Raw genomic sequence first — 23,828 nt, 5'->3', positions numbered from 1 at the left:
TATATTTGTTCCTTCGGGTCTTGTGCGCTGCGCTGCACAGAGAACATATTGTTTTTAATGCATCGACCATATATATCCTATAGACTAGCAACCATATCATGGTACATATTTCAAAGTTACTCCATACAAATACCTACCGTAAACTTGAAGCTACCTATCCTGCGACCAAGTTTTCCCATACCGAGAATCACCATCGATGCCCATCCCAACCAATATAAACAATCCCATCACCAAGCCGAACCCCTAAACCCTGTCGCACCCGCACTTTGAGCGTCGGGGAATGCACTTGGTCAGATAGAGCCATGGACTAGCAAGCTATATAGCTCAGATGAAAATCATGATACTTACTATTATCAACAGTGGTTAAAATAAGCATGACAGGGAATTTAGGTGAGATTCAATATGCCTCTAGTTCGTATGGCGTTTCAAAGGTGTCGAGGTGCCTCCCCAATTCAGAAGTCGTGGTTTTCCCCAGCATATAAATACCTTCTCTTACTTCTCTTCCTTCCCTCTTTCTCTCTCTCCAAACAAATTTTACGTTATATGGGCTTCGCCAGACTCACCTAGAATGATGGGGGAGCATAATCGATGGGGGCATTCAACAGCAGACTCACCTGCGACGAGCGGCACTGAAGGGGGACGGGCAGCGGGCTGCCCACGGTTCAAGATGCCAGTGAGGATACATAAAGAGGAGGAACTTCTGCTGGTGGTGAGAGAAGTAGGGGGATGCTGCACGGGCGACCGTTTGAGCACATCAGATGTATGAAGCACACCAGGACTCTTTTCTCGGACACAGTGGGCGTTCGTCTTCTCAAGCCTCGGCGTTCGCTTAAGCAACGGATATAAGGAATCTGATCTTCTGGTGCTGTGGACTCTGGTGAAGTGGGTTCGAGGGATGAGGCGGGTGGTGGGTCACTGTTTGCTCTGTGATGAATTGGTCTTGATGATGTTTCACATCCATCGGACGTGGCGACACCCTCTGTGATGGCCGGGCAAGCTTGATCGGAGGCTCGCAATTGACCTACTGAGAGCTAACTTCTGTACTTGATTCTTTTCTTGTATGGTATCCTTGTGGGATTGTGGGGTGTGTGCAATTGACTGCCGATTCAGTCTGTTTGTTTCATCGAACTCGGACGTGAATGAAGGCTCCATGGCGTAAAACCCCGACAGGCGAGCACAGTCAATTCTTTTGTGCTATTTTTCCAATACAATCGAAATCGACCTGCATGCAGGCTTGATTTGTTAGTAAAATATCCAATGCACATCCCTAATGCTTAGTTGATCGTTCTATTAATCCTAAAACCTCAGAATTCTTGATCTCTCATTAGAATAAAGCACTACAGCCGTTAGATCCATTTTATAGATCCGCCTGGGCAAGGATCGCCGGAACAACCTTATCTGATAAGCAACGCACAGACCAATGGCCCATCACCTGCACCAACGTCAGGCAGTACCACCGTGCAACGAACCAACCAATTATCCAACAGCCTCCAAAGTCCCAAAATACCAACATGGACCCAGACACCGGCATCCCCGGCGAACCCGAACCCTCGGTCTTCAACTATGTGCTCTCTTTCCTACTCGTCGGCGTCGCATGGGGCTTCACAACCCCCTTTATCCGCCGCGCAGCAGCAGACTTCAACGCCCGACAAGAGAAAAAAGCAAACGAGTCGAACTCCTCCGGTCGCGGACGAGCATACTCGCAAGACTCGCCGGAAACCGGGTTCACAGATGCGGGAGAGGAGCAGGAATTGCTCTCTCGGGACATTGACTCCGGTGACGAGGAAGGTGTGCGGAGACGGAGTACGAGTAGCAGTGGGGTGAACCGGAAGACGAAGACTGCGGATGCCGATACGGGGCTTGATGGTGGAATTGCTGGACAGAGTGGCAGTCACGATACTACAGAAGCCAGGGAAGGCGGCACAGATGAGGAGCAGGACGATGTACCCTCGCCGGTGTGGAGGCGTGGAACTCCTGCGAAGCAGTCGTGGCTGCGCGCGAAGATTGTTTCTATTTTCTGGACGGTTGTGAATCTGCTTCGCACGCCTGCTTATTCGATTCCCTTGGTTATCAATCTCACGGGCAGTATTTGGTTCTTTTTGCTTGTTGGAAAGCATGGTAGGTGTCACTCCTTGGCTATTGAACTGTGGTTTTGAGATCTGGAATTGCTAACCAGTTGCTGTGTAGAACTCTCTTTGACTGTGCCACTCGCAAACTCGAGTGCGTTCCTATTTACTGTTCTTGGGGAGTGGTATGTTGATCGCAAGGTGATTGCGAAGGAGACATGGTTGGGGATGGGGCTGGTACTTGGAGGGATTGCATTATGTGTGCATTCTAAGAACCAGGCGTCTTGAAGTTGATTCAATTTGGATTGGGGAGTTGGTGTTGGTTTATATGGTGTTATATTTGGTGCACGCTAGACATTAAAGCGGTGTAGCTTGATTGGAACCCACAAGGGAATTTTAATAGCCAGTACAACTAAGTCACTATATTCAATCACTAGTGGAAACCGTAGAACTGAATCTTGACTGCTCAGCTCCTGTAGTGCCTTGGATTTATCCACACGTACATAAGTTCTTTTCGGAATAATCAAATACTTCTCGTGGTCCATATCTACAGATAGAGTACAAAAATCCCCGACCATGTAAGAAACACAAATCCCATGAGCCCAAGTAGATGCAAAGGCAAGCGCATACAGAAGATACACCAAGACAAAAGATGAAAAGAAAAGAACAAAACCAGATAAATCACGATATCATGTCATTCCGCGTGTCACAAAGGACATAAAGCATATCGCGGGCAAGTCATCAAACATATTACATTTCCATTTCCATTTCCATTTCCATTTGCGTACCAGACCGGGCCCGCCGTGGTAATGTAAGCGAGTTCAAATCCGGATAAAATCAGGGGATATATGAAAACAAAGCATTGCTGCATGACGCAAAGAAACACATTCATAATGCTTAAAAGTTCACTGAATCAAACGCCGCGGAACTAAAATATGAATGTTAGTATACGATCGACAAAAGATCTTAGTGCAAGGGACATAACTCACCATACGAACAACCAGATACCACATTGCGCCCATAAACTTGAACATTGACAGAGCAGCAACACTCCAGAGAACAACCTCCATGTAGATCATGGAGCGCTTGCTCTGCGCAGTTTCGGTACTGGTCTTGGTAGCGTCATCGAAAGTGTCCAAACCGGCAGCGCTCAGAACAACTGCACCCAGAGCAAAGTTGCAGAATACCCAGGCGAGCACGACGGCACTGCGGAATCCCTTATAGTAGTCGGCTTGCTTTTCTTCCTCGGAAACAATCGAGACCTCCTTGGGGGCCTTCATGGCGAACTTGGCACACTCAGCGTCATACTGCGCGTTAAGATCGCCGTCGTCCTGCGGAATGTTGACGTCGACCTTACCGCCGGGCTTAAGGTGCGCGGAGGGCAACTTTTCGGCCTTGTCATCTCCCTTAGTACCCCATGTAATATCGTGGGTGTTGCAGAAGGCGTAGATGTTGAGGACGTTGATGTAGGTTGGCGTGAGCAAGATGTATTGAATGAACTGGAGGATGTTAGAAGACCCAACAAAATTAGATCCAAAGGATAACTTACACTGGTGAACATGTGCCATGGGTCCAGGAAGATGAACGAGGCGACGAACCACATGACATAGGTCGATCCAAGCGAGACGATGATAGAAAAGAACGTCTTATTGGTGAACAGTTGGGTGACCGAAAATGTGTTTGAGGCCACTTCTGCTTGGATCGACTTGACCGTGACGAAGACAGCAGCGAATGCAAGATATATCATGATCACGATCCAGAAATAGACCATGGTCATATAGAATTTGTTGGATCCGCCAGGTCGATTACCGAGAGCTAAAACGAAGCACGTAACGAGAGTTGCCAGGTATAGCCATTCGAAGACAATACCTAAGACCTTACCAGCAGTACCCAGTAGATCATCTGAACCCAAATATGTTGTCAAGATGTGGAAAACCAAGAAGAAGTTACCCTGCGAAGGAGTTAGCATAGATATAAAAAAGATTGGCGCACGGAGGAGAATCATACAATTCCGAACCACGCGAAAATCATCGCAATTGTCTGATATACGAATTCAATCATGAGCATGAACTTGCGAATGAAGCTGTGGTCACTGCGGAAGATCTGGTAGAAGTGGGTAATGGCGTAGACGGCAGCGAAGAAACTTCCATTCAGCCAACGCCGACGCTGGAGAATGAATTCGGCCATCTGATCAGGCACATCAGTTTCGCCAGTCGATGACTTGACGTACTGAAGGAGCCATCGGCACTTTCGCTTGGAGACAATCTCGAAACAGAGGATTCGATCCTCGGCCAAGTACATGTTTGCCGTAAAGATACCGGCATTAGCACCGTGCATCTTCTCACCCAGGAAGTACCGCTCTAGTGGACCTTGGCCGTTCTTGTCGTTTTGGAGAGCGACAAACCGGTAGGCGGAGAACGCACCAGGCAGCACGGTAATGAAACCGAATGAAGACTCAAGCGGTTTGTCGAGAATGTTACTGAGCTTGTACTCAAAGTTTTGACCGGCCACCAGCGGGTTGAGCAATTTCTTGCCGTGAGACAACATGACCTTGATCTCACCACATGCACCGCCGCACATAGGCTCGACATCGAAGGCCTTCCAGAGGTGATAGATCGAGTCCCTGCCCGGTTTGGTACCCGCATCCAAGAGGACACAGATATTGGGATCTAAGACACGACCGAAAGCTTGGAAGAACCATCTGTGAGAGTTGATTTTCTTCTGATTCTTTTCCTTCAGACAGAAAATCAGCTGCACAGGCGGCCCAGATCGAGGCTTAAGATGCACTTGAGTGCCCTTTACCTCCAACCCAACTTGAGTGGTGTACTCGTAGATATGCGCGGTGACGTCCTTGCCGTTGACTTGTTGCTTCGCAATTCCGTCCTGGTACACACCCAGACCTGCGAGCACAGCGCGCGTCCGAGGGTTGATCTTGGCACGACCGTCGCTAATAATACATACAACAATCTTCTTCCACGCATCCTTGCCCCATGTTTTGCTGCTTGTGCGCGAACACATGTGATCAATGTTCTTGAACACACCAGACATGGTGCGCGCGAAGAGGAAGTCATCTTCATTGTACATGGTCACGACGATGAAGAGCTCCGTGTTGCGAGGCTTTGCGAAAAGCTTCTGACGGAGGGTAAACCGCTCTTCGAAGAAATCGGCGGGGTCACATGTCGCTGCCGAATACCGCATGTGCGTGAATTCATCGCGACCTGGTGCCTCGGCGTGGGGTACTTGGCTGAGCAGTCTCGGCGCAATGGGGCAATCGAGGACGAGGTTGCCGTTGAAAAGTTGGACTTCTTTCACCGTCTTCCAACGGCGAATAGGCGCCGGGCTGGGCGTTGGGTGTGGTTCCTCCTGGAACTCGGTATACGGGTCCGGCCCGAAGGGGTTTTCGCCCGTCTGCAGCATAGGCTGGTCATCTTGAAATGGGGTGTGTCCTCCCTCCGGGTAGTGGCCTAGGTCATAATCATCATGCGGCGTGTGTGTAGGCTGGTAGGGTTGGGTGTAGTAGGCGTCGTGATGGGCTTCAGGGTCAACCGCATACTCTTGACCAGCATAAGGATGGTGTGCATCGTAGGTGTCATGGTGGCCATAAGAGTTATGAACATTTTCAACGGAGTACTGTTTCCAAGGTAGTTTATTAGTATTGATTCGAACACGGCCCATTTCGCTCTTATCTCCCAATACTCACAGTAGGTTGTTCGGCCAAACGATCACTGGATGGCATGGGAAGATGCGACTGAGGCCCATATGGGTTGTCCGAGAGCTGGTAGCCAGGTTGCAGTGGTCGCCCTGGGGAAGGTGTGCGATTACTGTAGCCAGTAAGATGAGAGGGATTCAGCATGGGCGAGGTATGCTCGTCCCCGAACGGGTCTGTTCGCGGCATTGTTAGTGTCGAGACGTAGAAGATTCCTCAATGGAAGCTAGAATGGTAAAAGCTTGACGGCGCAGATTGTACAGAGACCATTGAATCAATGACCAGCACCGATTTAAGCTATTTCAGGGAGATGGAGAATGCGCCGGCAAGAAAGAGACAGGGAGGGAGAGGGAGGGTCCAATAAGGCTAGGGGAGCACTGACCGTCGTCCACACGATTGTAGGCCATAATGGAGGAGCCTCAGGATTTGGTTCGAGATTATCCGCCCCAAGTTTGTAGCAGGGGGTTCTTGGAGATTGCGCCAGGAGCGCCGAGTGGAATATTAAGCGTCAGCGGGATGAAAGACTAGTCCGATTGACGGATCCAAGGTCTCGGCGTCGTTTCAGATATGGAAGGACGATCGCAAGCGAAATTTGATACAAGGAGAGAGGTATCTGAGGTTGTCACACGACTGTACGGAAGGTGAAGAAGAATAGCGATTAAAAAAATGTGGAAAATACGGGTTGTCTCTGTTGTTTACGACGCCTTCGATTCCCCGACGATTATGAGTGGAGATGGGGGCGAATCAGATGTGTCTGTGCTGCTCCGCACTGTGGATGTATGTCAGGATGTACCTCGCACGCTGATTAGGCCCGTACAGAGATGTGTAGGGTATAGTCAGGAAAAAGAGCAGATTCTTCGGAACAAAAAAGCCCAATGATATTGCAACCAAAGAATGCCCTGAAACAGTTGAGCCACGGTTTGTTGCAGAGGAGAAATCCATTGAAACTCCACTGGAAGATGTGTTACTGGGCCAACTGACCGGTTCTCAGCCACATGGGCTTGGCAATGTGGCTTGTCTCTTCATTCACTGCCTATTCGGTATTTCTTTTTATAGCATCTGAGGTCATTGGCATTGTGGCTAGTTTTTTTTTTTTTTTACTAGAAAGTAGCTGCCTGTACGGAGCACCTATGAATAGATGTAGATCCAACTTTAATAGTGCTGGGGTGTTTGCCTTGGTCTTGAGTTGATTTATTCCTGCTTTCTCGTGTACATGTGTAGCAATGTACATATGATATATGGGTAGGACGACGTAAGGAAAGTGAAGAGATTCTCTCCGTTAGAGGACTAGAGGACTCTGGTGGAGACCCAAATTGGCCTATCGATAAACCCCGCCTTGCATTGTCAAAACCCAGGCACTTCCTATACTATCATCTCACTTCCTAGCTCTGCATATCCCGAAAAATCAGATCAAGATTCCTTGGTGATCCCTACCCCATTATGGCATCCAACTCGAATGGGCGCTCTACCAGCGTGCTATTTGTGTGCCTAGGAAATATCTGTCCGTCATCATACCTGGTTCTCCCCCGCTATTGCGACATGCTAATCCTATCTAGGTCGTTCCCCGATGGCCGAAGGAGTGTTCCGCAACCTGGCCGCCGCCCACCCCTCCATCGGTGAGATTGACTCCGCCGGTACGGCCGCGTACCACAGCCTCGAGCCGCCCGACTCCCGCACCATGTCTACGCTGCGCCGCCATAAAATCACCAACTACGACCATGCTGCCCGCAAAGTCACTAGGGAAGACTTCCTCACTTTCGATTACCTGCTCGCGATGGACAAGTCCAATCTCCGCGACTTAGAGGATGTGCGCGAGTCGGTCATTGCGATGCTGCAGAGGAAGACCGACAACAAGCCAAGCTCGAGGAGTACGCGGTCGCACGTAGATGCTGCCATCGGTGCATACGGGGCTGATGCCAAGGTGGCCGAGGTACGGTTGTTTGGCGATTTCGGCCAAGGTGGAAAACTACACGACCGCGTTGGCGGCGGTGAAGTGGTGAAGGATCCCTACTATGGGGGTGCTAATGGATTTGAGGAGGTCTACCAGCAGGTTGTGAGATTCTCGCAAAACTTCTTGGACTACTTGGAGCAAAACCCCATTGACTCTAAGTGAGCGGTGCTGGCTATACACCACGGGGATAAAAGTCAGAGACCATGAGCCCACAGAAGGCGGTTATTTTATTGATACCCTGCGACGAACGATAGATTGAATCGGGCACATAACTGGAAATTAGAATGTACAATGTTAGATATAGTTAGCAATATCGAGATAAGTAGTCGGTATAGTACATGGAGTCCTGGACGGCAACAGAATATATAAATGGCGGCGCAACCCCGGCACATGCGTTCCACAAAATTGCCAGATTAGATCTTCTCGCTGATCTTGATGGCGGTTCGGCAACCAAAACGAATGACATCGACAAGCGGGTCGTAGGGCTTGGCCTCCTTTGAGTCGTTGGCCACGGCATGGTCGAGATGTTCTAGTTCCTCGTCACGAATTCTGCGGAATGTGGCCAACATTTCTTTGAGTTCTTCATCCAACTCCTCTCCCCGTCTCTCGGCATCTGCCTCCCAAGACAGAATCTCTCTTACTTGGTCGTTGTAGTGTGTTCCAATTTCAGTTTCCACGGCTTCGGTGCATGCCATTGCAGCTTCGCGACCCAACGCCGCAGTCGACCAACCCAAAAAGGTGGCGGCTACCTCCCATGCCGGATACATGGCCGTCGGACGGATTTGGTGCTTGGCGATGAGATGATTGAAGGTCTTGAGGTGCCCTGCTTCCTGGTCGTACATGTGTTTCATCAAGGGTCGGAGGTGCGGGTATGAGCGGACGATCTGAGGCGTTTGGGCTTTGTAGATCAGGGTCGCGGCAAGTTCACCAGCTTGATTCACTCGCAGGGCACTGTCCATGAATTCCCGTTGCTCTTTGTTGAGAACATATCGAGGTTTGGAACCACCGGGGGTGCCGGCTGTAGTTGAAGCCTGCCGACGTTGGCCATGCTTAAATGTTGACGGCACGAGAAAATCGAGAAAAATAGGAGTTGTTGCTGGCGCAGCACAACGAGAGTGCGACAAGGCGCATCTACGCAGAATGGGTAAAGACGACATCGAGAAATTGAATTAGAATACTACTGAACCTGATTCAAGGGACGCACCTCTCTGGTCGCGTATTGGTCGCTTAGACTGTCTTGGCGCTGCCGCGCGCTTATTATCAGCTTGGCATTGAACGTCATGAAGTTGACGGCAAAAGCCAACTTGCGACGACCATCTACGCGCTTCTTACGATACCCTCCATTACGCCCTCCCTTCCTCCCGTGTATAGAGTTTTTGTTGAATTTGGGACATTACTTCATCCAGAACGGACATTTTGGACCACCTTTTGCAAGCCTTGCTTACTTCTCCATATTTTTGGAACGACTCCTGGAAAGGAGGGGATAAGCCCATAGGAACGCGAATACCCCTATTGTTCTAGGGTTATTGAATGCCTATTGATATATAGGTCTCCCGGTTATTGAGTTCTACTGAGGGTATAACTGCATTGAGAGACATTCACAATGGCGGACGATTTGGATGCTGAGCTGCTCGCTTTGGCGGGTGACTCTGAAGAGGAAACTTCACCACCCCCCAAATCACCAGCGCACTCCGCTTCTTCACATGGTCAAGACCGTGATACCTCACCTGCAGCCATGGGTCGCAAAGGAACCGCCAAATCGATGGGTCGCCGATCCCGCAAGCCTACAAGAGATGAATCGGAGGGTGAAGTGTGAGCAGTATCCCTCCATTTTGATAATGCAGAGCCTCATTGACATGACAATCTATACAGGTCTGACGATGGATCTCGTCATTCTCTTCAGTCTGCCCCCATGTCGGAATCCGAGTCGGAGGCGGACAACTCCGGCGACGACGACGAGGATCGCCCCATTTTCCCATATGATAAGCTGTACTACTCGGCCCAGGACAAAAAGGACATTATGGCTATGCCTGAAATCCAGCGCGAGGAAACCTTGTCCGAACGTGCCCAGCAAGTCGATCGCCACAACCAGGATCTAGCTCTACGCCGCCTTCTAGCATCTCGCTCGCGCGAGGAGGCAAGAGCGGCCAAGAAAGCCAAACGAAAGGCAGGGTCCGCAGGGTTGGATGATAATCAGCGCAAGAGCTCGCGCCAGAAGACCACTCTTGGTGGTCGCAAAGTCGGAGAAACATCCGGAGCCATCGAGGCTTATAAGCGCCAGCGTGAGCAGAAAGGCAAACGGGATGAACTCCGACGCCGAGACCCCGGGAAATCGCGCCGCCGTTCGCGCTCCATGGGATCTGATATTTCCCATGAAGATGCTGATGCCGAGAGTGATCTTGAATTGGATGACCGCGTTGGCCGTTCTGTTTCCCTTCCTAAGGATGACCCGCCCGCCGAGCTTCGGGAAATTCGACGTGCTCAAGTTGGACGTAACAACTTTGCCAAAGTTTGCTTCTATCCTGGATTTGAGAATGCTATGATAGGCTGCTACGCTCGGCTGAGCATTGGCCCACACCCCGACAGTGGCCAGAATGAATATCGTCTGGGCCTGATTACTGGTAAGATTTGATGTTGCCTAGCTTGTTTATGCACGCTGACAGTTTTCTAGGAATCTCTCAGGGCAAGCCATACGCCTTGGAGGGCGAAAACGGTCGTTCATTTGTCACGGATCAGTACGTCAAGCTGGCACATGGAAAGTCTGTCAGGGATTTCCCATTTGTCACTTTCTCGAACTCTCCAATTACTGAGGTTTGTTCCTTCCTTTCGAATCTTAGAATCGAATTAACACTCAACTAGGCCGAGTACCGCCGTTACGTCCAGACCCTCACTGTTGAGGATTGCAAGCTAGCCACAAAGAGCAAGGTTGAGTCGAAGGTCGCCGATATCAACCGTCTCCTCAACCACACATTCACTCGTGAGGAGTTGAACGAGAAACTTCGTCGCCAGGGTGCTTTCGATCAAAAGAAGAATGTGCTCAATCGTCTCGAACTTGAAAGAAATTTGGAATTCGCCAAAGTCAATGGAAATATGGAGGAGGTGGAGAAAATTGAGGCAGAACTGCAGAAAATGGTTAATCCGACCCTGTCCTGGGGAACAAGCCTTGTCAAGAAAGAGGTCGATAGGGGTCCATCGGAAGCCGAACGAGTCCACCAGATCAACCTCCGCAACCAGAGGCTTAACATTGAGAACGGTCGCCGTGCTCAGCTCGAGGAGAGAAAGGCCGCTAAGAAGGCAGCCGAGGCTGTTGCACGTGGAGAGGCAGCGCCGAATCCCTTCATGCGTGTGCGAACAGTGGCCAAAACCCACCACGATGTTAGCGGAGCGCCCAAGTCCGCTGCTACTGCCGATAACTCAAAAGATACCCCTGATACCGCGAAATCTAACGGCAGTCCCGCACAAAAGGGAACTCCCGCCTCTCGCATCACTCCAAAGAAGCCTAAGAATGGCTTCATGATTAGTTACCGCAATACCGACGATGAGAACATTGCAGCCCTTGATATGGACATCGACATCGAGATCTAATCTCATTCCCGAATGTCATTTTTTTCCTGCGCTTCGCTTCGGTGGCCTCTCTTACTTGGTCCGATTTACCTACCTATGAGAATATTCTTTTGTTCTGAGGTTCCATGATTCCCCTAGACAAGTCTAGATGTCTCAAGGACCATTGGCGGCGATGGACTCAAAACCTTGCCCGCATTGTGATTGTATCTTTTACTTCTTTTTTTTTCTTACTCGATATTTGAGGAGTCCGTGGGTGATCTCGGCGTCCATTCAGAAAATAGCATCAAGCTTTGTATTATGAGACTTCTGGGAATACAGCATTAGCAAATCCCCATCGTTATTAGCAGCGCTGCACTTATCCACCGGAAGAGGTATCTCCAAAAGAACTAGATAAAAAAAACTACACAAAAAAAGATTAAAAGAGAAAATATTACTTGTTACCACAATACTCCGAGTCCTTTGCATAGTTGCCCGTGACAATAAATCCAATTAACCTTGGGAGATATTACGCGATAAGATAAGGTCACGTGTAGTGGCAACGCGAGGAACGCGCATCGCGTTCGGACTATGCGCCCTTGAAACTGGCGTTCACTCCAACTTATTCCGAACCTTGGAAGTCTGAAAGCTCGCCCCCAAGTACAATCGATATCATTATGGAAAGCATTTCCTAAAACCCACCATTATTCACCATAATATTCACAACATGTCCTCACCATCCACACCACGGTCGACGCGTTCCGTGTCGCCCGCGGGCGATTCGCCGAACATTATTACGCCCGGCCAGAAGATCAAGGCTATGATGGCTCAATTTGACAGCGATTCGGAGGACGACACTCAAATTGCCAAGTCAACAGATGCGGTCTCGAAGCTTGACCTAGGGCGTGTTTCGGTGCCGGCTGCTGCTACACGCACGAATGGCCCATTGCACGACTCAGAAGAGGATTCAGACAGTGCAGATGAGGTTTTCCGACCAAAGGGTCGTATGGCCGCCCGCTTACAGGGTAGTGCTGGACCAGCTGTCACCAACGACGAAATTTCGGCATTTGCCCGCGTGTCCAAGGCCATCCGATCAGAAAAAAAACAGGGCGAGAAACCCGAGGAGACAGAACCACAACCCACGCCCATCGGCGAATCTAGTGATGACGATCTACCTACGGCTGGCCCGAGGAGAAAGCATAAATCCACAACCAACTCCCCCAGGTCTGATAACAGAACGAGGCAAACCCCTCCCCGTTTAAGATCCGACTCTCCCCTCTTCGTATCCTCCCCAGGTGAACCGCACGCCGACCCAGACACCGAAAACGAAGATACCGAAACCCCCACTGAGATGAAACCTAAGGGAAACGCCCGTTTCATGGCTCTTGTCGCTCAAAAGCGCAAGGAACGCGAGGAACGAGAGAAAGCCGAGGCCACAAAGAAGGCCATCCGAAAAGCCCAGCTGGAGCAGTTCAGCTCACAGGTACTCTCAGGCGAGGAGAGCGATGCTGAAGATCCGAGTTCTGCGAGCAAGCTCCCCCAGAAGGCCCGTCAGCCCCGGAAAGCCAGCAAAAAGGCACTGGATGAGATGAGGCAAGAGACTCAGCGAATGAGCCGTAACATGCAACTAGCTCACCAGGCCAAGACAAAAAAGAAGATCACCAAAGAAAGTCTCTTTGCCAAATTCAACTTCATGCAACCCGATACACTGTCCGAGCAACCCGCAGTAAATTCATCATCGGCGGTCGGATCACAAAATTCCTCTGATGGAGAACTACGCACCAAAACCAAAGATACCCCGCATACTTCTCCAGTTCCCAGTCATTTAGATGCTACCAAGTCCACCGCTGATTCAGAGCATGCCCAAGTACGAACAGCTGATGTGGATATGGATGCGGACACTGAAGATTTGCCTGACCCGAAAGACCTCCTGGTGCCAGATCAGGATCCTGTATTGTGCAAGGGCAATGCAGTCCAAGATATCTCGATTTCTGTGCCTGAATCTAAATCAGAGGGTGCCAAACTGAAGAGAGTTTCGCGCCCACTGAAACAGCCACCTATCCGCGTGCTGCTTTCCAGGCAACAGGTTGCTGCACACCAGAAAGATTCAGATGATTCCGACAGTGATCTTGAGGTGGTAACAGACCCTGGCAAATGCCGTCGCCTCGCAGCGTTCGAAAACCTGCCTACTAGACAGCTGCATGAAGACCCCTCTATGACCAAGCTCAAGGCACTAGCACACCTGACATCTCCTACGCGAAAAACGGCTTCCATGAACTCTGCAGAACTTTCCGCGAGTCTATTATGGCGGGCCCGACAGCAAGCGGCCAAGGAGCGCCAGGAGCGCATTGAGGAGCTCAGGGCCAAGGGTGTGGTTATAGAAACAGCAGAGGAGCGTGCAGCGATGGAAGATGACATGGAAAACCTTGTTGACAGGGCACGCAAAGAGGCAGACGAAATCCGCCGACTGGAAAAAGCTGCTAGGAAGAAGGCCAATGGTGACGATGAGGAAGAAGAGGATGATGACTACGAGCTTTCCGGCTCTGACCAGGAGGGTGATGGCGAAGGAGACGATGAAGATGACCAAGAGGAAGAAAACGAGCGCGTCAATCGCGGCGGGGACCTCATCGAACAGGAGGCCGATGAAGACGACGATTCGGCCGACGACGAGAGTGAGGCCGCTCCTTCAGATGCAGAGAACGAAATGCCTTTTGCGAGACGGAAACGACGAATTCGAGTGATTAGCGATGACGAAGATGAAGACGAACCACAAGCACCCTCAACGCCTGCAAGAGCCCAGAGTTATGTTCCGAAGTCCGTCGAACGGCCCAACTTCCTTGGCATGGGAACGCCAGGCAATATGTCCCTAGGTCTTACCCAGGCATTTGCCTCCACATTGGATGGTAATTGGGTTGACACCCAAGCGGAATCTGCCACCGTACCTTTCTCCCTCCCAGATCCTGGTCATGCTGTTCCTCGGCTTCGAAAGGAGGAATCAGAGATTCTTGTCCCAGACAGCCAGCCCCAGGACAAAGACTTTACGGAGGACTACACGCAGGGTGTGACCCGAGTCTCAGAGTCGCCTGCGCCATATGCCTTCTCGGAGTATTCCCAATCCCAGCTGCCCGACCCAACCCAGGACGAGGGCTTTGTATTCTCACCATTCGATCCTGCGAAAAGATTCAGGGGTACCCCGCCCATGTCTACCGTCGATACCGTCCTTGTGGGTCAAACTCAGTCGCCCATTGCTGACCGCAAACGCAAAATGTTACGGCGAGGACGTGCAATTGAACTCTCTCAGGTCGACGAGAATCACAATGAAGGTGACTTTGAGATCGACGCCAATGCCTTCAATGTCATGAAGAAGGCCGTAAAGAAGAATCCTGCCCCACAATACAACAAGAAAAACAGCAAGGCGAAAGACATTGTCGATGAGGCCGCCGAAGAATCCGAAGATGAATATGCCGGCCTTGGAGGTCACAGTGATGAGAGTGATGGTGAAGAAAACGCCATTGATCGCCAAATGATCAATGACAACAGTGGCGAGGTGGTTGATGAGAAACAACTTGCGGCACTTAATGCGTATGTTAGAGTTGATACATGTTTAATGAGAATATGCTAACATTGTTTAAGGGTTCACGATCGCAACCGCGACGAGAAAGATGTCGCCAAGTTGATGAGAGATATCACCACTGGAGCCCTCCGTCGCCGCAAGAATGCGGATGATGACTTTGACCTCGACGACTCAGACGATGAGCTCCTAGCACGTCGTCGTGAGAAGCAACGAGAGTTTGCTAAGATGCGCCGCGCTCTCCTTGCAGACGAGAAGATCGGCGAGATTGCCGAGAATCCCAAGAAGGCCGCATTTTTCAAGGCTGTTGAGGATCGCGAAATTGATGATGACTTCAATATCGACTTCCTGGAGGAGGAAGAGGTTGACTCCCAAGGACAAGCATCACAGGACCCTGTTACGGGAGAACAGTCGAATGATGCGACGAGCGATGGCCAAACCCGCAAGCGCCCTCTCGAACCCTCGACCGAAGATGCAACCAACCGTCCGCCCGCTCGCCTCCGTCGCACCCCCGCCAGCGCAATGTCCAAGAAACCAGCTACCATAGCAGAGATCCGTGAAACGTTGTCCTTCCTAACTGAAACCCCCGATTACGACTCCTTCCAGGACGATGCCTCCCTCGATGATAGAGAAGACGAGCAAGAAGATGAAGACACCCCTGGCGCGGAAGAAGCCCAAGACCATGACGATCAGTCGCAGTCGGACAAGACGTTCGCCAAACCCAGCCACCCACGCCGCACGCGCGGAGTCGTGGTCGACCGCCTTGCACTCCTCCGACAAGCATCCTCCAACTCCGCCACGGGCACTAACTCTGGCCCCGCAAACTCCAAGCTTGCATTCCATAACGGCAGCGACGGAGAGGGTCCTATTGGATTCCGCCCTCCTCAACTTCTGCGTCGTGTTACAACTGGCTCTTCATCTTCCAGCAGCTCAAACACCTCCAACCGTGTCTCCAAAGCTGCAGCTTCTGGTCCCAAGAAGGGCGGTGCCGTCAACTCGTATACAGCTGCGCGTGAGCGTGAGCGTGAAAAGGAGCTCCGCATCAAGCAGCGCAGTGGAGGTTCTAACATTGCCAAGCTGCTGGGTAAGCATACTGGTGGTGGTTTGGGTGGGTTGGATAAGGGCCAATGGGACTGAATGGATGCCCCATGGAATTAGTGATGTCTTTCTTTCTGCATGGGCGCGGGGTTGTTGTTTTAAATGTTATGTTATGATGGAAGAATGGGATTGGTTTCCCGGAGTTAGGGTCACATAATGATTTTGGGCATTAGGCGTACTGTTCATAATGAATCTGCTACATATTCAATCAAACATTTAGATTGCAAATTTAGCGACCTTTCAAAAGCCGAACTTCGAGTAATTCACGTATTGTTTTTCGTTCACAACAAGCCAAGCTACAGATGGGTCCTTGGTGGATTCCACAAATAAAAAACCAAAAAGAGATGTGCATCATCCGTGAATCGAACACGGGCCTCGTCGATGGCAACGACGAATTCTACCACTAGACCAATGATGCTGGTGGAAACAGGCGATTCAGATGGCTGATTGGCTGTTAATATGTGAGGCTTCCCTATTGGGGTATATAAGAGCGAATGTTGCACAAAATGGATGTAAATCGAACATGGACTACGGAAATTTCTATTTCTTTTGTTCTTCATAGTCGTAGAATCCTCGACCATTCTTGATGCCCATATTTCCACCTTGAATCATCTCCCGGAGGTAGTCCCGCGGCTCTGTAGGAATCCCAGTCCGAGATTCGGCGTAGTGATTCTCAATGTCCAACACAACATCCAAGCCAACAACATCCATCTGCTCACATGGGCCTTTAGGCGTCTTCAAGACGTCTTTGAAAATGGCATCAATTTCTTTGGGTGTGGCAACACCTTCAGACAATGTGAGCAGAGTCTCTCGCTTGATAGCAGCCCAGATTCTTGACGGTTGTTATAAGCCTGATCGTATAGTAGTAGGGAGAGAATAATGACTCACCTGTTGTATATGTAACCGATAGAGTCTTTTTTGACGTGAAAAGGCGAGAATCCGTGTTCTTTACATTGCTCCAAGACTAGATCAATCAGCTTAGGATCGCTATCCTTGTGGCCCATGATTTCGATTGCTGGCTTCCAAGTTAGTAAATCGAACTGGAGAAGACGATCATTTAGATATAGTGATAGGTATTACCGGATGTCTCTGGTGGCCAGTCTGACAAAAGGTGTCAGTGAAGTATTCCATTTAGCATTGAATAACCACCTACAGCAGTGCGCGCTCATGACTCGTTTGTTGTTTTTCAAGCTCATGCCCTCGATGATCTCAAAGATTCCATAGCTACTCGAGTTCGAAGCAATGATTGTGTCCTCGGGTGCAAGTTCGTCAAGTTGAGTGATCAATTTCCGCTTTAGACTCAAGTTCTCCGGCACACACTGGTTTCAAGTCATGTCAATCAATTGGTCCTATCGAGAAAGGTAAGTCATACCTCAACAACGAGCCATGCATCTTTCAGTCTAGATTGCAGGGAAGAGGGCTGGGAGGTCTCAATCTTCCCCCAATCTCCTTCATGGTCTGTAACATCTGCACGAAGTTGTTCCACATACTTCAGAGCGTCTTGGAGTTGTTGCTCTTGAAGATCTACTAGATAAACAGCGCCGCCTCGGCTTGACCACTTGGACGTGTTAGCATCAAGAAAGATGGCCACGGTCTTGAATATCAGCACTTACCATGTGCGCAAGCCGTCTACCTTGAGTACCAGCTCCGATGATCACAACAGACCCCTGGGGCTTTTGAACGCCTTCCATCTTCAATGTCGAACCAGATTAGGCTCTCCACGTCGAGTTTCAAGACTACTACAAACTTCCAATTGGTGAACTTCCAGGAATATTTTGCAGCGTGAAGACGATAAATGTTCAATGCAAGTTCGGAGTTCAAGGCGCAGTTCGGCCCCGCGCCCGGAACTTGCCCGCGGATATGCGGGGTGTCCTAATGACGGACTTAGCATATCGGATATTTGATTGGTCAAGAAGGTATAGAGCAAGATGCGAAAATGAAGCACATTGTAATTGAGTCTTGAATGCAGGAAACATGAAACAAAGGGCTAAAGAATGCTAAAAATAATACGAAAAAAGCTTAAGAAATGGAAGACAAACTAAATACACAATATTCTTGCAGCGGATACAATTATTATATCTGTCGGCGCCCTCACCACGATATGCATGAATGCATGAATGCATGACAAAAGCTGGCTAGCCTCATCTCAAGCGAGGTCCTTCAGACGGCTGTCCCCAATTGGATTTGAAGGTCGTTCAAGAGAATAGAAACTGTCGGTAGATGCGAATATACCAAAACCGGAACCGGCAGGTTCATCCAGCCGAATCGACAACAAGCGATAGGTAAGCGTCTTCCGTACCACCTGCAGATATGTCATGACCGGTACAGTTTTGGGGTGTGGCCTCGAGATTGCGCAGCGAAACCTTTCAGGGTCCAGATTAAAAGCTCGTTGCTACCAAGGAAGCTCCAGTGACAAGGAGAGAGGCAGTGTGTGTTGTCGCTTGCCAGTTTGAGGCAAAAGATAATGTTTGTTTCCTAGAGGCCAGGGAACCTCGAGGTTATCTTCTTGATTCGTGGTTTGACGTAAATTGTTGATGATTGACTTTTATGAAGTTCAACTGTGCATCTGCCGTCTGTTGACAGGTGCTTTTATGGGAAAAGGTCCAATTTATCTGCTAACTTCAGGAGATCTGGGAGTTCCTTTGCGTCATATGAATCGAAACCAATAGAGTCTCGAGGAAGCAAATAGCTCTCCCAGCCTGCATCCCGTGCAGCCTGATAATCCTTTTTAAAATCATCCCCCACATGCACAGACTTGAATTTGGTTCTGCTGGTCAACCACGGACGGGCAACCTTTAGAGACTGCCGTCTCGCCACGTCAAAGATCAAGCGGTGAGGTTTCTCTTGACCGGCCTCATAACTCGTAATAACCATATCAATATCGAGCTCCAAGTTGCGGTCTTCGTGATCTTTGTCCTGTTCCCCGGCATCATCCTTTTTGATACTTCGTCCCTCAAACCCGGGAAGATCCATACTCGATTTATCCTGGTCAGCACGCATATCACCAACCGTTAACCCCAATGACTTCAACACAGCGGGGACGCGGTCATCCGAGTTGGATACCACCCCAACAACGATCCTATCAAACGACCACTTATGTGCGGACTTCAGTTTGCGCAATCGGCGGAAGAAGGGTAGCACATCGTCATAGAGCGCGTAACCCTCGGAACTAGCAAATCGATCTAATAGCGCTTCCACCATGTCATCAGGGACATGCTCTTTAGGGTGTTTAGGACGCGCCTCCCCATTCTCTGCAGACAAAACACGCCCGAAGCTCCCCCTAATCACCTCCTCCCACCACTGCCTCGGTCCCCCGTATTGGCCTCGGAGAACATCCGCGCGACCGTAGTTTGGGTATCGATGCGCCTGCGCACGAAATGTGTCGCGGAATGCAGTTTCGAGTTTGTCCGGGGTGACGGTAGTGCGCGATAATCCAAATTGGTGCGCGGTCGCGGCATATTGCTCTGGGACTGGAAGACGCGGGTGGAAGAGGGTGCCGAAGGCGTCAAAGGTGAGGAGGAGAGTTCGTGAAGACGTCGGTATAAGGCGGGTTGGACTCGTCATTTTGTGCCTGGAGAAGAGTGATTCCGGTTGAAGAGGATGGCGCTTCGCGGATTGCCCTACGCAACGGCCCCACTCTTTTGTTAACTCCCCTCCATATCCCAAGCTTTCCCCATCTTTTCCATATTCAACATGGAACTTGCGAGGCACTCAATATTTCAATGCTCATTACTATCAATAACAGGGAATATCTTGGCCTATGATATTTGGGACGGTTTATGCACTTATTCAACTCAAAATACAAGCAAAATGACCTCATCGCGCATGACATCAAGCTGTACTTGTGGTGTATGGCTCCAGCTGGTTCTTTGTTGATTGTATTGAGTTAGACGCAATTCCTTCTAGTTATGGAGATTTATTATGGGGAATATGGCCTTGGTGAAGATGTACAACAAGGATAGAAGATAGAGAGTAGGCGCTGGACTCTGGATATATATAACTAGTAAAGCCATGGTTTCCCCACAAATTTTTGAATTATACAAATCTATAAGCGCGCCTACACTGATATTTGCTGTTTTATATCAGTTGACTAAGAGTAATAGATGCTTTGAACTCACATCCTAGGCAGGTGGTTTATTTATTTCTGCCGGATGGTCCTAGTACTACTTATATGTACTTCGTTATTGTGAGAAGCACCCGAATTTGCCAATTTGCCAACATTATCGTGTAACAGGGCCATGCAAAGCTTGGCCGCTAGTTATGAAATGAAGACTATGTTTCATAAATAATATTACAGGACTCCGGATATCCGATAGAAGAAATTGATCGCTCAGCCTATTGTCGGCGCTACTACGGAAGTACCACTGCTGAACCGTGAGACGTGATCTGGGCCAAATGGATGTTCCTGGAAGCGCAAGGATCTAATTTACTATATACATCATAGCAGGGGCTTAAGTGGCTCGTCCAATTCTGTGTAGGTCAGCATGTTTAAGGTGCGGGAAAAATGAGAAGATCCAGTTCCAGGCAAATATAAGGTTGCCTGGATTTGGGACCTTTATAGCCACCGAAGGATGTGAGAACATCTACAAAGTGATTATGAATGGTTACTTGAAGTGGATCCTCCGATGAGATTCTGATTATGATATGCTTGGTAAGGATAGTGGGAGGGCCCCAATGATACCCACTATCCACTTGGCAAGTGTTCCAGAATGTTATTCCATACAGCATTCAAGTGCATGTGGGACGGTGGCTGAGCGAGATAGGGAAGTTTGTACAATTCTCAACGCCTCTCCCGTGGAATAGACGAATCAAATTTCAAGAAACATGTACCCCCTAAAGCTCGAGGTTGATTACCTCTACGTCACCGGCAGAGCTAGCTGGGAAAACGCTTTCCCGGGAGAATTTAGGGAAACTTAGACCCTTTCGGAGTGTTTGCTCCGAGAATTGCAAAGGCTAAATGATTGAAGTGGAGGCATAGTTTATTCGGTCCGAGACTTCTCAAAACAGCAATTCAAGTGTTGTAACTTTCGGAGCCAACATACTCGTCTGGTGTGCTAGAACGATTTAATCCTTCTTATTATCAATTATTGTATGCTAACTGAACGCTTCGAGGAAAATTTATATTAGAATATATCGAGAGAGATGGTTCACTAGGTGACTTTCTTCAAAAAAAGTTAGATCTCTTATCTGATCGCGCTATACCTAATTGGAACGAAATTAAATTCACGAGCCCATGTTTCGCCATGTTTCGCCATGTTTCGCATGGCTTGCCAAGTAATTCAAGAGATCCACAGGTGCGGTGGAATTGGAATAGTTAAAATGGTCCACCCCCTTCCCTGACAAGATTTATAGATCGAGATCTCGTGAGATTTCATTTCTTCATAGACGTCAAAATGAGGATCTTCCAGGCTGGCTCTCTCGCTGTTGCTCTCTCTGTCTTTACAGGAGCTGCTTCTACTTCCGTCTTCCAGAACCACACCTATGACTATATTGTGGTCGGTGGTGGCCCTTCGGGCATAATCAGCGCCGAGAAGTTCGCTCAGGCTGGAAAGAAAGTTCTCCTCCTTGAGCGAGGTGTCGGACCAACTGTGGCCACCGGTAATAATGAGACCTTACTATGGAATCACTCATTGACGCCCATCGATCTTCCGGGACTGTCGGCCGACATCGGCTCGCTCGATGTCTGGAACCAGTATATGTGCACTGACACTGCCGGCAATGCTGCTTGTGTGCTTGGTGGTGGCGTGACGGTCAACTATATGGTTTTTGTTCACCCGCCAGCCCGTGACTTCGACGACAAATGGCCCACGGGCTGGAAGTGGAAGGATGTCGAGTCGGCTGCAGACCGACTCTACAAACGCAACCCCGGAACCACCTTGCCCTCTGCGGACGGCAAGCGATATGACCAGGGTCTTTACGGTGTGCTGTCCAAATTCCTCGGTGGTCTTGGCTGGAAATCGGTGGATATGATCGCCGAGCCGAATGAGAAGCACCAGGTCTACAGCTACCCGTCCTGGAATGTGCAGAACCAGATGCGTGCTGGCCCTGTTCGCACCTATCTTCCCGATGCTGCCAAGCTAGACAACTTCCACCTTGCTCTGCGAACAAAAGTGATTCGCTTGGTCCGCTCCGGTAGTAAGGTGATTGGTGTCGAGATTCAGACTGCCTCGGGCCGCTCCGAGATCATCACTGTTGCTCCCCACGGTCGCGTGGTGCTAGCTGCCGGCGCTCTGTCTACTCCGCGTCTGCTGTGGAACTCTGGTATTGGTGCCGAGGCCCAGATCGAAACTGCGAAGAAGAGCGGTGTTGCAGTTCCTCCCAAGGCTCAGTGGATTAACCTGCCTGTCGGTGTCGGTCTCAAAGACCACCCCATTTTCCCAATCGTCTTCAACACTAATACCTCATTTGGCCTTGTTGACTACGAGGGGGTACTGAATGGAACCGACTCCCACGATATCTCCCTCTACCGCAAGCACAGCGGTGTCCTGACCCAGGGCAAGCACCGCATGATCTTTTTCACCTCGGAGGAGATTAATGGCCACACTCAGTACTACCAGGGCTCGTGCGCGCCTACCGGTGAGGGCGTGGTAACCATTACCACATACATGACCCACGGCCTCACCTCGTCCGGTGTTCTGGGACTTGATGCCAGCGGAAAGACCGTCATTGAAAAGTCGCCCTACCTCCAGACCGCTGCTGACCGAAAGGCCGCCCAGACGTTTATTCATAAGATGGTCAAGGAGATCACCGCCCCCTCCACTGGCTTTGAGCTTGAGACTCACACTAATGTCTCGGCTATCTTGAAGTCCCAGACCCCTGGTACGCATTACACCAGCACTGCGAAGATGGGCACCGATGATGGCCGTAAGAACGGCACTTCCGTTGTCGACACCAATACCAAGGTTTATGGCGTGGATAATTTGGTAAGTGACTCATAATAGTTTATTTGCTCGAAAGATGACACTAACCCTTTTTTCATAGTTCATTGTTGATGCCAGTATCCACCCCGACCTCCCGACTGGTAACATCCAAACTGCCGTCATGGTGGTTGCGGAGGCCGCTGCCGCTAAAATTTTGTCTAACTAAGTTATTTGTCATGAGGAAATAGGCCAGCAGCGAAGCTGGAGAATCTCGAAAATTGTGAATATCCGCAACTCATCACACATTTTATTATAAACATATAGTAAATCCCTATGGCTTACTATATGTATCCCCGTTGGACCCGCTTTTATGGTAGCTCATGTAATTAGTGTGGTAATCTATCAAGCGCATACGGAACAATCATAGCCCTTACTTAATTGGCATGCTTTCTTCGGTCAATGACAGGCATCTGTATTACCAACCCGCTAGGCGTGAATAGGCAATATGGATGGTCTAGAGACAAGTGGGTTCAGACTATCCCCAGGCTGGCATAATGACAACGCGACGTAGTGGCACATGGTCAACGACAAATGTCCATACCATGCCCTTTTGAGGGGTCGTTTATACGGGCTCGAGTCCCGGACCTGGTATCTCTTTTTTTATTATCTACTGGATTAAATGCTGTATCTCCTTTTTTGGGGTTGGATAAATTCATTGTAACATAGCACATATTCCAAATATAAGACTTGCAAAGGTAGAGTTTCTATAGAGATACAAGCAAAAGAGGAAAGAATTAATAGTGCTCAATAGAAATGTTAGTAGATGACTCGTTGATCATTTTACGACTATAGAGTTTCTTAGTAAGATATACTTGGGCGAGTTCTCAAATTGTACCAGGTACAATTCATCTCCAAATTATTTACAACATATAAATATACCCTGGTAGCCCTACACTTCATACGACAAGTAGAAGATTTAAGTTAGGTTGTATTTTTTGATGCGATTTTGAAGAACAACCCACTGGCTTGAGGTGCT

At 49.4% G+C, this 23,828-nt stretch overlaps 9 protein-coding genes across 9 annotated transcripts; 5 read left to right on the top strand and 4 right to left on the bottom strand.

Moving 5' to 3' along the window:
* Nucleotides 1-1,511: 1,511 nt before the first annotated feature.
* N7447_008836 (uncharacterized protein) lies at nt 1,512-2,354 on the top strand (the record flags this gene model as incomplete). Its single annotated transcript, XM_057233098.1, has 2 exons — nt 1,512-2,118; nt 2,188-2,354. 2 exons carry the CDS (start codon nt 1,512-1,514, stop codon nt 2,352-2,354), a joined length of 774 nt encoding a protein of 257 aa, XP_057082640.1.
* A 625-nt stretch (nt 2,355-2,979) lies between these two features.
* Nucleotides 2,980-5,961, bottom strand: chsA (chitin synthase I; the record flags this gene model as incomplete). Its single annotated transcript, XM_057233097.1, has 5 exons — nt 2,980-2,994; nt 3,056-3,565; nt 3,616-4,017; nt 4,074-5,696; nt 5,767-5,961. The coding sequence occupies 5 exons, from the start codon at nt 5,959-5,961 to the stop codon at nt 2,980-2,982; spliced, it is 2,745 nt and encodes a 914-aa protein (XP_057082639.1).
* A 1,251-nt stretch (nt 5,962-7,212) lies between these two features.
* On the top strand, nt 7,213-7,885 carry ltpA (tyrosine protein phosphatase LTP1; the record flags this gene model as incomplete). The annotated part of the gene is made up of 2 exons (XM_057233096.1): nt 7,213-7,273; nt 7,329-7,885. 2 exons carry the CDS (start codon nt 7,213-7,215, stop codon nt 7,883-7,885), a joined length of 618 nt encoding a protein of 205 aa, XP_057082638.1.
* A 251-nt stretch (nt 7,886-8,136) lies between these two features.
* Nucleotides 8,137-8,880, bottom strand: N7447_008833 (demethoxyubiquinone hydroxylase family protein; the record flags this gene model as incomplete). Its single annotated transcript, XM_057233095.1, has 1 exon — nt 8,137-8,880. One exon carries the CDS (start codon nt 8,878-8,880, stop codon nt 8,137-8,139), a length of 744 nt encoding a protein of 247 aa, XP_057082637.1.
* Nucleotides 8,881-9,326: 446 nt separating this feature from the next.
* N7447_008832 (RNA polymerase-associated protein) lies at nt 9,327-11,308 on the top strand (the record flags this gene model as incomplete). The annotated part of the gene is made up of 4 exons (XM_057233094.1): nt 9,327-9,535; nt 9,596-10,344; nt 10,395-10,534; nt 10,583-11,308. The coding sequence occupies 4 exons, from the start codon at nt 9,327-9,329 to the stop codon at nt 11,306-11,308; spliced, it is 1,824 nt and encodes a 607-aa protein (XP_057082636.1).
* A 682-nt stretch (nt 11,309-11,990) lies between these two features.
* On the top strand, nt 11,991-15,971 carry N7447_008831 (uncharacterized protein; the record flags this gene model as incomplete). Its single annotated transcript, XM_057233093.1, has 2 exons — nt 11,991-14,845; nt 14,897-15,971. 2 exons carry the CDS (start codon nt 11,991-11,993, stop codon nt 15,969-15,971), a joined length of 3,930 nt encoding a protein of 1,309 aa, XP_057082635.1.
* Nucleotides 15,972-16,472: 501 nt separating this feature from the next.
* Nucleotides 16,473-17,623, bottom strand: N7447_008830 (3-hydroxyacyl-CoA dehydrogenase family protein; the record flags this gene model as incomplete). Its single annotated transcript, XM_057233092.1, has 6 exons — nt 16,473-16,764; nt 16,821-16,947; nt 17,013-17,033; nt 17,086-17,251; nt 17,305-17,490; nt 17,546-17,623. The coding sequence occupies 6 exons, from the start codon at nt 17,621-17,623 to the stop codon at nt 16,473-16,475; spliced, it is 870 nt and encodes a 289-aa protein (XP_057082634.1).
* An 898-nt stretch (nt 17,624-18,521) lies between these two features.
* N7447_008829 (uncharacterized protein) lies at nt 18,522-19,496 on the bottom strand (the record flags this gene model as incomplete). The annotated part of the gene is made up of 1 exon (XM_057233091.1): nt 18,522-19,496. The coding sequence occupies one exon, from the start codon at nt 19,494-19,496 to the stop codon at nt 18,522-18,524; it is 975 nt and encodes a 324-aa protein (XP_057082633.1).
* Nucleotides 19,497-21,325: 1,829 nt separating this feature from the next.
* N7447_008828 (putative cellobiose dehydrogenase) lies at nt 21,326-23,018 on the top strand (the record flags this gene model as incomplete). Its single annotated transcript, XM_057233090.1, has 2 exons — nt 21,326-22,855; nt 22,914-23,018. 2 exons carry the CDS (start codon nt 21,326-21,328, stop codon nt 23,016-23,018), a joined length of 1,635 nt encoding a protein of 544 aa, XP_057082632.1.
* Nucleotides 23,019-23,828: the final 810 nt, after the last annotated feature.

The sequence above is a fragment of the Penicillium robsamsonii genome, assembly GCF_028829455.1.
Source record: "Penicillium robsamsonii strain IBT 29466 chromosome Unknown utg000005l_segment0_segment0, whole genome shotgun sequence".
Classification (NCBI taxonomy): domain Eukaryota; kingdom Fungi; phylum Ascomycota; class Eurotiomycetes; order Eurotiales; family Aspergillaceae; genus Penicillium; species Penicillium robsamsonii.
Note: the sequence above shows the minus strand (reverse complement) of the source record. Positions and strands in the feature narration are given on the sequence as shown.